We start from the raw sequence: 15,458 nt of genomic DNA, 5'->3' as shown, positions 1-15,458 counted from the left end.
ACATGATACTGAACAAAATGCCTCGATTCCTCCAGCTGCTTGGAACATCAGCCTTTGGTTGGTGTCTTCATTTTGGAAACCAAGTGAGTTTTGGCTGCTGGCACTTAGCAAAGGTTCAGCACTGTCTGCAGAGCTTCTTGGCTGCTCAGTAGTGACCCTAAAATGACTTTTAGCCTTTTAACTACAGAGGGCAGATGTAACCAACCTGACAAAGCATCCCTGAGATGAATAAAACATGCACACTGGGAATCCATCCATCAGTGCAATCCAAGTTGTGCTGAATCTGCACTTCATGTTGTTGCTAATTTCGTGATGTAGATGCTCATCCCCTTGGAATTGGATTGGAAGGAGCAAGTCACTTGCTGCAGATGCTGACAGGGCTGGGCTAGGAGCTTGATCTGTCTCCACTGGATTGGGTTTTGCCACCATAGTCAATGTGGCTGCTTCATGAGAAGGGATGAGTTTTAAATAGGTAGCAATGAAGATCCACACATCCCACTTAAAGCTGCATAGGTGGTTGTAGGAGGAACACGGGATAAGAAGATCCATGTCCCAGAAAGGCTTGCACAAAGGTGTTGAAGAAAACCTTGCCTATGAATCCCGGTCCTGTTATTAACTCCTACCCCTAATTACACCGTGCCTTAAAATGGGCCTGCTGCCATAATAAGTGATGTTCTTATATTTGCCTTTATTCAGTGGAGTAAAAATACTTCACTTGGCTCATAGACTTTATTTAACTGAGTGCTAATGTAGAGTTGTGTCATAATGTACTGCAGAAACAGCAGTTCCTTTGCACCAGTCCTATAGAGCTTTCTTTTCCCTGCTGACATACAGTAAGTATGATTGGGATCCGAGTAAATGATGCTCTAAAAGGCCTGATGGTACCTCCTAAAGCCAAACTCCTCATTAATTTAAATGATGATGATTCTTAATGGACTGGTGAATGCTCTGCAGTCCATTTGGTACAAGGAAGGAAGGCTGGGAATGTGAGAAAGAGGGGAGATGGAGATGAGATCTTAGGCAGAAGTTCTTCCCTTTAAGGTCCCTTCCAACCCAAACCTCTCTGTGATTCTATAAGGCCTTGCCCCAGTGTACTCAGCACAGTTACTTCTGCTCATACTGGGGTTATGAAATAGGTACAATAGAGTGTTTTCCTAGATGGCATAGGATAATAAACACAGAGCTCATGCTCCAAGAGCAAAGAAGGCTCTACTGTGAAGGCTCAATTAGGTGGAAACTCAAAGCTCCCCTTTGGCTGTTTCATTTTGCTTGTTAAATGAACTGCTTTTAGAACATTACATGTATCATAATTGAAGGAGTGTTTGTGGCAAACATGAAGCAGGTCTGTGTATAGTTCTCATATTGTTTGTCTTTACTGATGCTAAATTGGCTCCTTCAGTTCTGGGTGTCTGACTGTGCTTTCCTTGTCTCTTAGTTCAGTTTATCTACACCGAGCTCATGTTTGATGCAGAGCACAATCTGCCTGGGGAGAATTATTCACTCTTCATCATGGCCCAGCTTTGAAGGAGAACCAAAACTTCACTGAAGCAACGTGAGACTGGAGCAATCTCTGTCATTTCCTTTCATTGAACACTGCTGCCAGGAGGAAAATCCTGGCTGGCAATTAAGGGAATGTGACAGCTTTCCCAGTCATTACCTAAATACCAGGGAGCACAAGGCTTCCTACTGTCATTAGCAGCACTGAGCACAATGGAGCTACACACAGCAGCTACACTCTGCTGATAAATATTTGCATTTCCAATTAGCACTGAGCTGCTGGGGCATCTCCCTCTCAGTCTGATTGAGGCTCTTGGATGGCTTCACGCTCTTAATGATGCTTCTGTTGTCATCTTGCTCTTTAGTTTCCCAGCTGAATACATTTGGTTCTGAACATCATTGCTTTCCTCTTTGTAGGTTTGTCTCCTCCTTAGAAAACCTCACCTTTTACAGCTTAGGGCAAACTTTGATGCTGTGGTTTTCTGCAGCAAATACACTGCTGTGTCCTTTGTGCATAGGGGATGTTGTTCCTTGACCTGACAGTGTTTTCTGACACAACTGTATCCTGGGCTGCATCCAAAGGAACGTGGCCAGCAGGGCGAAGGAGGTGATCCTGCCCCTCTGCTCTGCTCTCGTCAGACCTCACCTGGAGCATTGTGTGCAGTTCTGGTGTCCTCAACATAAAAAGGACATGGAACTGTTGGAACAAGTCCAGAGGAGGCCACAAGGATGAGCAGGGGCTGGAGCAGCTCCTGTATGGAGCCAGGCTGAGAAAGTTGGGGCTGTTGAGCCTGGAGAAGAGAAGCTGCGTGGAGACCTCAGAGCAGCTTCCAGTGTCTGAAGGGGGCTACAGGGATGCTGGAGAGGGGCTCTTCATCAGGGACTGCAGTGATAGGACAAGGGGTGATGGGTTCAGACTGAAACAGGGGAAGTTTAGATTGGATATAAGGAAGAAGTTCTTTACTGTGAGGGTGCTGAGGCACTGGAATGGGTTGCCCAGGGAGGCTGTGAATGCTCCATCCCTGGCAGTGTTCAAGGCCAGGTTGGACAGAGCCTTGGGTGCCATGGTTTAGTGTGAGGTGTCCCTGCCCATGGCAGGGGTTGGAACTGGATAAGCTTCAGGTCCTTTCCAACCCAAACCATTCTATGATTTCTTACCCCTATTGCTTTTTAAATGGCAAAAGTGCATTTAGTAAAGTGCAGTTTTTACCAATACCAGTGTGTCTTTAAAAAGTGAGTAGGTTTTACTATGAATTTCCCACATTAGGGGACAGAGGGGCTTAATTCTGCACCCTGTGCTCAGTGTTCATCTTCTGGATTGGGAACTTCTCCATGGAAAAATGCTGAATGATTTGGCTGCTGCTAATCTGCAGCTTGGACTTGGAGCCAAGTAACTCCTGTGCAGGGCAGCGTGGGGGGGTTTAACCATATCTGTTAATACATTTTCTTGATGCTGCATCTGATCATTTCCTCTGGAACACACATTTCCTCCAGGAAACCTGCTTATATAGCTTCGGGTTCTGCTTTAACAGAAGAGGCCTTTATTTTACCCACCCTGCTTAGCACACTCTGACTCTAGGCGCTGCTTTGACTTGGTCCTGCCCTCCTGTGAGCTGGAGCCAAGGCTGCTCCATTCGGTGCTGACATCTGTAACAGGGAATGTGCTTGTTCAGGCATGTAGCTGGAGGAGGGGAGGAAGTAAGGAGGATGATTTGTGGGCTGAGAGCTTTTAAAAGCGATAGATGCTCCTGGTTCCTTCTGTCTCAGCTTGGATTTGCTTGCTTTAAATATGGATGCAGTTTATTTCTCTGGGGCTGTTTAAAAGCGCTGTTAGACTGGGGTAAGTGCTCAGTCCAGATGAGCAGGATGCTGCCCAGGGATGCAGCAGATCTAAAGCTTAAGCTTGAGGTCATTGTGTCTTCCAGGTACTTGGGCATCAATTGGAGAATCATAGAACCTGAATCATAGAATCAACCAGGTTGGAAATGACCTTTTAAGATCATCACAACTTGATTGTGGAACAGTTGCACCCTACCACTTAGTTGTGAAAGAGCCAAAGCTAAGCTGAAACACAGCAGTTGAAGCTGGAGTTGCCTCTCTGCAGTTTTGGATCCAAACCTAATCCTGTGGAAAGGGCTTGACCTGTTTCCATGCTCCCAAACCCCGCAGTGTGGCTGTGTTACTGTCACGGCAAACATGCATGGACCCACACTGGACAAACTGGGTTTGATTGTTTAGAACAAAACTGACAGAAGCTTCCTTGAGTGTAAGGAGAACTCAGTTGCTAGGAGTTAAGTGGTTATAATTAGTCTGTTCTTCTTTAGAAGTGTATCTGTGTGGTACAATGGATTAGCACGTGTATATCTGCCCAGGGAGAGACTTTGCAGCTCTCCTACCCAGAAGTCTTCCAGTATCCAAAGGGGACAAACAAGAAAGCTGGAGAGGGGCTTGGGACAAGGGCCTGTAGGGCCAGGCCAAGGGGAATGGCTTGAACCTGCCCAAGAGAGGGGAGACTGAGCTGAGCTCTGAGGCAGAAGCTGTTCCCTGTGAGGGTGCTGAGGCGCTGGCACAGGGTGCCCAGAGAAGCTGTGGCTGCCCCATCCCTGGCAGTGCTCAAGGCCAGGTTGGACACAGGGGCTTAGAGCTTGGAAGGGGTCCCTGCCAATGGCAGGGGTTGGAACTGGATGAGCTTTAAGGTCCCTTCCAACCCAAACCAGTCTGGGATGCTGTGAAGTCACCCCCATGCGGTGATGTTCCATGTCCTCCTGCACGATATAGGCTGGCGAATCCCATCCTAAGCAGCTGAGGTTGAGTTAAAATCTTATTTTAAAAGGACCCTCCAGTCTTTTTCCCTTTAAGATTCCAAGCCCATGGAGCCCTCCAGCATTCCCGTCACTTGTAACTGGTCAGCCATCCTTTATGTGTAAGCTATGGAGATAATGCTGGCAGCGGAGCAAGACTACAACTAGTAGCTGGCCATCTGCCATGAGAACGTGTCCCTTCCCCTGCTCACACCCACCCGCTCCGGATGCAGCAAGTGGAGCCATCCTCCCCTAAATGTGTCCTTATCCTTAGGTATTTATTGTTTCAGTTCATTTAGCAATTTCATTCCCATCTCTGTGTTGGCAGCACCTGCAGGGCTCTAGCAGGTACATTCTAAAGAGCAAACACTGCTGGTTTCTCATTCGTGATGAGAACTCTATGAAAACCTGGAGGGTGTTTCAATTCACATGGAAACGCTGGGTCTGTGCTGATGCATTGATGGCCCTTGCCTTCATCTGGGCTCAGTGGCTTGCACAGCCCTGGGATGTGCAGGAAGTGGCTGGGAAGCAGCTAGGTGCTAGATCCTGGGGTTTTATCCTCACCTCTAAATGGGATGATCCATCTGTCCTCCCTCAGGGGAGTGTGTTGCTGCTGCCCTTCCCTGTGACAGCGTGTGGCCCTGATCCCATCTGCTGTGTGTGCAGGGAAAGGACAGCTCTTCCCACTGTTTCAGGTGGGACATGGGGGAGCGTTCTTCCTGCAGTGTGAGACCTCATCTCAAAGTAATAAACTAAACCAAAGGAGAGGCTTTTCATCCTGTATGGAAACGCAGCTGGAAAACTCTGCCCTCTGTTTTCTGCTGGGATTTGGATGGAAGTGTGACATAGGGGAGGGAATCTGCTGCTTTCAATGTGTTTGAGCAGAGCAGGGGACAGCCCGTGCTCCTTCCCATTGGTGCCAGGAGGAGGAAGGAGGCTTTAGCTGTGTGTATATGTGCACCAGCAGTGTCTCACCATGGGGTTGAAGGGTGCAGAGGTGAAACACTTGTTCTGATCAGGATCAACTCAGTTAAAGGCCTCTGTTGTTTCTGTGGGCAAACCACCCTTTCCTCACCCAGGCAACAAGAGCAATAGATCCTCTTGGAAGAGCCTGAGACTTCCCTCTGGTAGTAGGCAGAGAGGGAGAACTTGTTGCTGAGGGCTCTGGTTTAACATAGGTTATTCATCTGTAAGTTGTAGTGAGTAACTCACAGCCAGACGGCATGAGTTATAGATGGCTCTTTTTGTGTTGACTCCTGTGATTAGTATGCGTTGGACATAGTTATCTCTATGGCATCTGCTGCAGTGGAGGTTTTCATGCTCCTCTGACTTTCTAATTGCTTTCTGTTCCAGCAATCACTCAGCTGCCTGTCTTGCTAAGGAATGCAAAGAAAACACAACCGGCTTGATAGGAACTTATAGTTCAGTGCGGAGGATCAGGTTTGAAATGATGGGGTTTACCAGGAGGAAAAATGATGTAAAGGGAGGATCTTTGTTCTCTTTTCTTTCCTGTGTGTGTGTTACACACAGTAGTGCTGGAAAGCTCCAGTATGCTGGGGTTCCATTCTGCTCCCACTTAGGAGCCTGTGCCTGTAGTACAGGAAAGCTACAAGTATATAGCTTCATAGAATCCCGGACTGGTTTGGATTGGAAGGGACCTTACAGCTCCTCCAGTTCCAACCCCTGCCCTGGGCAGGGACACCTTCCACTGGAGCAGCTTGCTTTGGTGGCAGTTGTAAGTACCGACTTCATGGTTTGGAGCCATAGATGCTGAATGCAGATCTCACATCTGTGTGCTCTGAACTCTTGAACGCTGCTGTTGGCATCTGTGGTTGCCACCTTCTGTTCAGCACCTCCTCTTGTTCCATCTTGAGCTGCCAAGTGGTTTCCTGTGTCTCTTGTCCCTTTGCATGCGGTTATCTGTCACTGTTCCTGTCTGCAGAAGAGTTCTGTAGGTGTCAGTTTGTCAGATCTGCTGTTCAGCCTATGGGCTTCAAAAGATGAGGAGGGGCAGGAAGCATTTGGAGGCCCCTGTAATTTCAGTTATTGCAGTCATGGTTTGCTTTATGTAATAAAACTTGTCATAAGTTCTGTGTGCTGAAACAACTGGCACTTCCAGTGCTCCCAAATGGCTGCAGAAACAATAGCCCTACATCATTAGTGTATCATAGTCCTACATCCTACTTCATACATTAGTACATCATTAGTATATCATAGTCCTACAGCCTACTTAATACATTAGTAAATCATTAGTATATCATAGTCCTACAGCCTACTTAATACGTTAGTAAATCATTAGTATATCATAGTCCTACAGCCTACTTCATACATTAGTACATCATTAGTATATCATAGTCCTACATCCTACTTTATACATTAGTGCATCATTAGTATATCATAGTCCTATATCCTACAGTTTGCCCAGAGAAGCTGTGGCTGCCCCATCCCTGGCAGTGTTCAAGGCCAGGTTGGACACAGGGGCTTGGAGCAGCTGCTCCAGTGGAAGGGGTCCCTGTCCATGGCAGGGGTTGGAACTGGGTGAGCTTTAATGTCACTTCCAACCCAAACCATTCTGGGATTCTATGATGATGACTGCACCTTCCTAGTGATGCCTGTGGGGTTTGGTTTGAGTGCTGGTACCTTAATAGATACAGTAGTTGAGAGTAATTGTGTCTGCAGCTAAGATGTATTCCCTCATCTGACTGTGGTTGAAAAGTTCATGTGCTGTTTTATAGCTTCCCCTCTTCACTTAATCGTACTGAGGAGACCTAAGATGTATTTCCCAGAGCAGGTTTGTGCTGGTGTGAAGAAGGAAGGAACTCAGTCTGGCGACGCTTTGCATTCCTTTAGGATGGATCAAGCAGAGCCACTCACTTCAGTGATGCAGCACTGATGTTATGCTGCCTGGGGAAGCAATTGCCTTGTGCTCTGAACTTGAGCAGGGCCTGCACAAGAGGGGTGTTTAAGGCCTCATTCCATGTGAATTGTTAAAGAGATTATTTTGGGACAAAAGGAATCTAGGCAGTCAGCTAGGCTAGCATGAGAGGGATGAGCACCACTCACTATGGCTCCATTCTTCATGCTCTCAGCTCTGCTGTAAAGACCTGGAGAGGTGGATCTAATTCTATCAGAACAGGGTTGCATCCACATACACTAAAGCCAACGAAAGGTTAAAGTATAACAATGTTGAGTTTGGGTTAGTCTGTGTCTCTACATCACAGTGGAGGACTCATGTAAGCAGGTTTTTAGTTTTCCCTTTAAATATATAGTGGGAAAAGGCTTTTGGGAACCCTCTAGGATAATGCTGCTATGACAGGGATAACATCTGTGGAACCAGTCAATGTGGGGGGGGCTGAAGGATTTCTCTCGTCCCCCATCTCCAAACAGACCCAATAGCTCTTGTAATGCCACACATTTAAGTGGTGAAAGGAAAGGTCTGAGCTTGAGCGATGGAGAAGAAAGGAGAGGATGTGCTATAGGCTTGGCCCATACGAAAGCTGCAGTTTCCAGATAGGTGTAAACCAATATTATGTGTTAAACTGTGTAACTTCTCATCAGTCACTTGCTCATTCAGGGAATAGGGCAAGATAAACAAGAGCTTGTACTGCCAGTGCTTCTGGCCCTGCAGTAAAACAGTAATTCACTTGTGCTCTACCCTTTCTGACAGAGGGATTTTGAACAACCCTCTTGTATGGAATAAACTGTGAGCAGACGTCCCTGGGGTTTGGCATGGGTGGAATTGAGAGCGAGGATGTTTGACATCCAGAAGGTTCTTCTTATGTTTTCATGCCCTTTTTATGTGCTCATGTTCTTTCTCCTTCCCCCAGCACTAAGCCAGCCTCTGCCTGGAATCTGGGCAGGGCTTTCTTCTTCTCACTTCCTTTCCTCCAGCCTGGAGCCACATGCTGCTCTGTTCTCTTCCTTGTATCGCCCTTTGGTCTAATGTTGAACCCATTGCCCAGTACAGTATTCTTTACCCTGTTCCCTGTTTAGTCCCATGCTTTGGATAGGACATAGCAGGCACTGATTCTCACCTCTCTGCTTGGTGGGCTCAGGACCCCCCAACAAGGCTGTTTCCCACCATCTGCAGCTCCAGGCAATCTGGCCAGTGGGGGAATCTCAATGCATCATTATTCAACCCCCTGTGAGGGTAAACCAAGGCGTTACAGCAGCAAATGTGGTGCCTGCTCCTTAGGGAAGGCTGTTTGGCAGGCACAGAGCTGCTAACACTCATTTTCCTTCTGTTTCCCTATTTGCAGCAGATTCCCAGCACCCTCCCAGCAATTTGCTTTCTCATGGTTAAATAATCGTTAATGCAAAGACTGCAGCTTTTATATGGCATGACTGCTTATGTTGTGCTTTGATGCTTTAGCTGTGCCAGTTCAGTACCAACCCCTGACATGGGGATGCGCAAAGCCCATCGGTGAGGCCTCAGTATCTTCATGTGGCACAAAGTATTTACTACGTGGGTTTAGACTGTTTTCCACTGCTTGGGCAGAGATAGGAGTTGTTTGCACCACTTCATGGCTGGCACTTCAGCTGTCACTTGGTGCTGCTCTGTTTTACACTGGGGAATGGCACAAGGATGGGAGATGTGCAGGGCACATGCCAGAATACACCCAGACAAATGCACATCAAATTCCCCCACTCCTCCCAGATGCCAAATCTGTCCCACCATTAAAATCATTGCTCCAAATGCTAGGGATAGAAAATTCCATCACACAGTTGTGTTAGGAAGAAGCAGGGCTGGGGTCTAACCTCTTGGAAAGCTCCTTGTGTGTCAAAGCTTACCTAGAGCATTAAGGGCTGTGCAGTGCTGCCAGCTCTCCTGTATCAGAACAAGTGTGAAGAAACCAGGAGCCAAGTGCAGGAGAAGGTAGAGCTGCAGACATGCTTGGCAGGCAACAGCTTGGGCATCAGTGCTCTAAGTGAGGTCTAACACAGAGTCCTGCATCAACACAAGAGAGACATGGAGCTATTGGAGTCCAGAAGAGGCCACGGAGATGCTGCGAGGTCCTGCTTTAAGGTCCCATCCTATTATAATCGGTCCCTATTAGGGACCTATTAAGGTCCCAAACTATTCCATGATTCTTTGTTGCTGCAGAGTGCCTTCTGTGGGCAGCATTTGCCTTTCTCTGCTCCCCACAGCTGCAAGAGCAGCGTGTGCCCTGGGGCTTCATCATTTCAGTGATGCTCAGCATCACTAGCTTTGCCAGAGAAGACTCTGAAAGCTGGCTGGCTGGTGTGTGGTCATAGGGCCATGGTATGGTTGTGACATCGATCTGGACCATGACCCAGTGTTGTTCCTTGGAGACCATCCTATGGAAAAGCAGCTCCATGGAAGCCAGCAGTGATCTCAGCTCTGTAACTGCACTTACAGAGAGCAAATCCTCTTTTGACCTTCTGCTACCCAATAGTTCTCCCTGAGCAGAGCATCTGCCCATGCTGCCTGTGAAGCTCACAAAGCAGCTGAACTGCTTTTCCCACCCAAACAGACTCTGGTCCTGCTTTGCTCTTTGTTCTGCCCTCAACTCCCAGCTTTCATTTGAGAACATAACCCAGACAAATTCCAGCTTCCAGAAGGATCTGGCTGTAGCCAGGCTGTGTCTGCAGTAGTGCTGATCTCATTTGGGTGGAACAAGCTAGTTGTTGCAGAATAAACCCGTTCCCCTGTTCCAAAGCTTCAGTCCCTAAATCCACACAGTGGGGATTATTTGCTTAAGGATTTATGTGTGTGTTGGGGATCTAGTTTTGTTTGACCCTTCTGAACAAGAACAAAATGCACTCAACTTGCTGGTGGTTTGAATGGTGCCTGGAGTGTGTTGCTACCATGGGAAGGCTGGGAATAGCCTGGGACCAGCCAGGGCTGTGCCATGGAGATGATGTGGTAGAGCTCTGGGACCAGGAGGTCAAGGGAGGGGATTCTCCCACTCAACTCTGCTGTGGGGAGACCCCCCTGCAGCCCTGATCCAGCTCTGGGGCAGCAGCACAAAAGGGACATGGAGCTGTTGGAGTGAGGCCAGAGGAGGCCATGGAACTGCTGCGAGGGGCTTGGGACAAGGGTCTGTAGGGCCAGGCCAAGGGGAATGGCTTGAACCTGCCCAAGAGAGGGGAGACTGAGCTGAGCTCTTAGGCAGAAGCTGTTCCCTGTGAGGGTGCTGAGGCACTGGCACAGGGTGCCCAGAGAAGCTGTGGCTGCCCCATCCTTGGCGGTGATGATGGTGAATTCAAGCCACCATGTCTATGTTAATACGAGGTTACAGGTTGGTCCACAAACACCTATTGTGGTTCATCTGACAATGTGTGATTCTAGTTTACAAAGCAATAAATCAAGCTTCCTGTTTCTTCTCTTTTTCCTATTCCTAGTAACGGCCTCCCCAGCTGAAGATGTCGAACAATGGAGTTGAAACAGAAGACAAACCACCTGCTCCTCCAATGAGAAATACCAGCACTATGATCGGATCGGGAAGCAAAGATCCTGGGACTCTCAACCATGGCTCCAAACCTTTGCCTCCCAACCCGGAGGAGAAGAAAAGGAAGGACCGATTCTACCGATCTATTTTACCAGGAGATAAAAGTACAGTATTTGTCTCTTCTAAACTTTCTGTTTGAATGTTGCTCTGAATGGCTTTAGTTGAGCTCCTGATGTTTAGTGATGGTTTAGGTGCTAGAAAACGTGTGTGTTTGAACTGTCTTGGTCATTTTGAGGCTCATAAGGTGCTGCCTGTAGATCTGGTTTTAATAATCATAGGATCATAGAATGGATTGGGTTGGAAGGGACCTTAAAGCTCATCCAGTTCCAGCCCCTGCCACGGGCAGGGACCCCTTCCACTGGAGCAGCTGCTCCAAGCCCCTGTGTCCAACCTGGCCTTGAGCACTGCCAGGGATGGGGCAGCCACAGCTTCTCTGGGCACCCTCATAGTAAAAAACTTCCCTGTTTCAGTTTGAAACCATCACCCCTTGTCCTATCACTGCAGTCCCTGATGAAGAGCCCCTCTCCAGCATCCTTGTAGCCCCCTTCAGACCGTGGAAGCTGCTCTGAGGTCTCCTCCAGCCTGAATAGCTTTCTTAGCTTGTTTAGTATGATTAACCCTGCCACATTTAATCCCTCCCACTTACTCTTTTGGGCTTCTCTTTTAATTTCTTGGTTTTCCCTCTTCTCCTGTAATTATGAGGACAGTGTCCTTAAAAACTGGGACAAGTTCTGCCACTTCCCAGCCTGACTTGTGCAAGATGCTCTTTAAAATCATCTCTTTTGTACCAATTGCAAGCAGGTCAATTAAATCTGGGATTGGCAAACCCTTTGATGGGGAGCAGTGGGAGGTCTCTTGCATGCTTTGCTGTTTTAAACAGGAAATAATATGAGTTAAGCATGACCAACAGGCCATCCCCTGCTAGGCCTGTCATATGTCACTCTGTGGTCATTTACTGTTGAGTGATTGGGTCAGGCATTGCCTGCTTGCTTTTAAGAATAAGCCATTACTGCAGTTTCTTGCACATTTCTTGTGAACTAAAGGCATTTTCTGGTGTTAGAGGGACTGTAACAGATGGGAATGGAGAGAGGAGCTGTGAACTGTACGTGGAAGTCTTATTTTTAAGATCAGGGTATTTAAAAAACCCCTCATATGAATCTTTCAAAGGGATGTAAAGAAAATAAAACTCCATCCCCTAATTCCTGCTGGTTCCTTTTTATATCTGACCTATTTTTTGGCATTGCTAATACATCAGCTTTCTGTAGGGTCTGCATTGCAATGGTATCTGAACAGAGGGTAGCTGAAGTCAAGCCTATGGATCTTTATCCTCCTGGGCTTCAGCCTGTACCTTTGGCAGCTTCTGATCGAATCTGCCACTGAGAAACCCATAAACTCACTGTTAAATGTTTGCCAGATCTTGGGTAGAACATGCCCTTAGGAGTATTAATCCTAAAAGCTGCAGGTTTTTTGTGTTGGCCTCCTTAAAGGATTGGGGGGCTTAACTTTCTAACTCAGCAGTTCCAGACAACTGAGGGGACTGGAGCAGCTCCTGTATGGAGCCAGGCTGAGAAAGTTGGGGCTGTTGAGCCTGGAGAAGAGAAGCTGCGTGGAGACCTCAGAGCAGCTTTCAGTATCTGAAGGGGGCTACAAGGATGCTGGAGAGGGACTCTTCATCAGGGACTGCAGTGACAGGACAAGGGGTGATGGGTTCAGACTGAAACAGGGGAAGTTCAGGTTGGAGATAAGGCAGAAGTTCTTTACTGTGAGGGTGCTGAGGCACTGGAATGGGTTGCCCAGGGAAGCTGTGAATGCTCCATCCCTGGCAGTGTTCAAGGCCAGGTTGGACAGAGCCTTGGGTGCCATGGTTTAGTGTGAGGTGTCCCTGCCCATGGCAGGGGTTGGAACTGGATGATCTTAGGGTCCTTTCCAACCCAAACCATTCTATGACTCTATGAGTACCTGAAATCCATGAAAATAGAAGCAATAGAATCCCAAGCACTCGTTTGAACTGGATTGGAGAAGAGAGCTGCAGAAATGAACGGTTTGGGTAAAATCAGCACAGACTGCCACTAAAGATGCCTGCGTTTGCTGAAGATTGGCCAACGTGGCAGATGCTTTGAGATATGAGAGGGTTTTGTTTAGCCAAGCTCAGCAGAGCCTTCTGTTGCAATACACCTGCCCCAATGAGAGTGATTGCTTCTGTCCTCTAATTCCTGCCGAGCAAAAAATACCCTGAATGCTGCCACCTTCACTTCAGATGGGTCTTATGAAAGCTTCTTCCAATCTCATGATGACAACTGAATTCCCAGTGCTTTCTGCTGCTTAATCCTTAATGAAATTCCCATGTTTTCAGACACCTCTTTGGTTTATGCCTGAAACAATTTGGGTGCTATGTGTTAGTTTGGCTGGACTCGAAGGGGAGTTACTTTCCATTCAGTTGGAGGGATGTAACTGGGTCAAATCCATGACTTCTGGATCTTCTCCCTAGGGAAGCAGTGATTTGGGTTTAACCTCTGCTGGAGTTGCAAAGAGCTGGTGAAGAACTGAAATGCTCTGTGGTTTATTCTGCTAGTGAAGATGGATGTTGGCTTTCATGCTGTAGCCTAAGAGCTGCTGAAGTTGATGCTGTCAATCCCTTTGAGAAGTGGTAGCTCTTTGGGCAGGAAACAGCACTGGGGCAGGCACTTTATGAAGGCTGTGTGGGAATGATGGTGAAGGGGTTGTGCTTTATGTAGAGGTGCAGTTCAAATAAGTGGGGTCCTGCTGTGGAACCAGGCAAGAGACCTGCTGTGGGGCCAGATCAGAGGGGAGGCCAACAAGGGCAGACATCCTGATGGTATCTCCTACAGGTTGCTGGATCAAGAAGGCAATTCTAGCTGAAGGCTCTTTTGAAAGTGTCTTTTCCATTGTGCTACCCCCAGGCATGGTCAGAGCCTTGGTTATAGGGCACAGAGGAGCTTAAATCCTGGGCCTCAGACATGTTTGCACACTTCCATTTAGCTATGGAAGAGCTTCTGCCTAAGAGCTCATCTCAGTCTCCCCTCTGTCAGGTTAAAGCCATTCCCCTTGGCCTGTCCCTATAGGCCCTTGTAAAAAGTCCCTCTCCAAACACAAGAATCTCTTCCTGCTTCTATCCTGCAGCGTATGTGTTGAACATAAACAGAGAGCTGGACTGATAAAGGCCATTATGTTATTTAATCAGGCCCTCTGGAACTGTTTTTATTGCTCTGTGTAGCTGAGGTTCACTCAGGGCATCATCTCCTGCTTGGGATAAATTAACAGTGATTTCAGTTTCCTGGTTCAACAGATACTGGAGCAGTTGGATGCAGAGATGTTTATTGGCACTTGGGTGTGTGGCAGGAGCTCAAGCTGCCTGAATGTTGTAATAGAAAACACCAAAGTGTATTGATTGCTGGATAGCACCTTAATGCCCTTAAGCTTTGTTAGGGATACACTCAAATCTACTGTGGCAGTTATTCTGGACCGCATCCGGTTGGGCATCATCCATGCAGCACATAGCAGTGCTAGTACAGGTTCCCTCTTCTTCCTCAACTGAATGGTGGGCTTCTAAGCTGAGCTGACACCTTACTCCTTAGCATGGGTTGGCCCTGTAGAGAGAGCTATAGCATATGGTGCCTCTCTCTGCATCTCTTTTCCTCTTGCTTTCCATCCATCACTAGTGCCTGCAGCTTTTTCTGTGTACCTGCTGGATGCAGCTGCTTGTCCCGTTGTTGGCAGGGCTCTGTGCTGCAGATGCTCACCGTCTGCTCACCAGCAGCTGCTCCGTCTCCTTCTAGTTCCCACTCTGTGATGGCTCCTCCAGCCTGGCAGTTTTCTCCTTTTCCTTGCCAACTCCACTGCTTTTCTGTGATTCAGCTTCCCCCATCCCATTTGTTTGAAAGAGGGATTGAAAACAATCTGTTCCATCCTCGTGTCCCACATGGAGCATCTGATCCTGTTCTTTCTCCAGAAGTACTCCGTGCAACAGGAATGACACACAGAACAGTGCCAGAGCTGGAGCTGAAGGAAAAGGGATGCCCCATCCCAGGCAGTGTTCAAGGCCAGGTTGGACACAGGGGCTTGGAGCAGCTGCTCCAGTGGAAGGGGTCCCTGCCCATGGCAGGGGTTGGAGCTGGATGAGCTTTAAGGTCCCTTCCAACCCAAACCATTCTATGGTTCTATGATTCAGTCCTTTGGGGTGAGCCCTGACCATCTCTACAACACTCATCACCACCAGTGCCTTAAATAAGTGTAATATTGAGTGTTAGCCTCACAGGTTCCCGACATACCTGGGCTTTGGCATTCCTGCTGCCAAAAATGCACTGAGGAATGCCAGCCACGAAACAAATCCTGTTTGGCTTGCAATAAAAAAGGCAGCAGCTGGGAAGCAGAAGTGGTTTAGTCACTTCTGTCTCTGCTCATTTTGTAACTGCAAGCAGCAGAAAATCCATGTAGAACGTGGCTCTTTCTCAATCAGATCCCAAATCCATGAGCACACTATGAAAAGGGAAGTGGAGTCCTTAATATGTGGTGGATCTCCTTTTCCTGCCCATGGCAGGGATTGGAACTGGATGATCTTAAGCTCCTTTCCAACCCAAACTATTCTATGATTCTATGGATGCACTTAATCCAAGGCATAATGATAATCTCATTTGGAGACCTGACTTTTAAATGTGCGGAGTGCATC

At 47.7% G+C, this 15,458-nt stretch overlaps 1 protein-coding gene across 2 annotated transcripts in view; it reads left to right on the top strand.

Annotated features, from left to right (window-relative positions):
* Positions 1-15,458, top strand: part of PAK1 (p21 (RAC1) activated kinase 1) — a 70,167-nt gene that overhangs the window by 29,895 nt on the left and 24,814 nt on the right. For both annotated transcript variants that reach the window (XM_031045204.2, XM_005144771.2), the window contains exon 3: positions 10,665-10,875. In XM_031045204.2, the coding sequence (XP_030901064.1) occupies positions 10,686-10,875 (190 nt within the window). In that variant the 5' untranslated portion in view covers positions 10,665-10,685. The remainder of the gene's footprint in view (positions 1-10,664; positions 10,876-15,458) is intronic.

Source organism: Melopsittacus undulatus, chromosome 2, assembly GCF_012275295.1.
Source record: "Melopsittacus undulatus isolate bMelUnd1 chromosome 2, bMelUnd1.mat.Z, whole genome shotgun sequence".
NCBI classification, from domain to species: Eukaryota; Metazoa; Chordata; class Aves; order Psittaciformes; family Psittaculidae; genus Melopsittacus; species Melopsittacus undulatus.
Note: the sequence above shows the minus strand (reverse complement) of the source record. Positions and strands in the feature narration are given on the sequence as shown.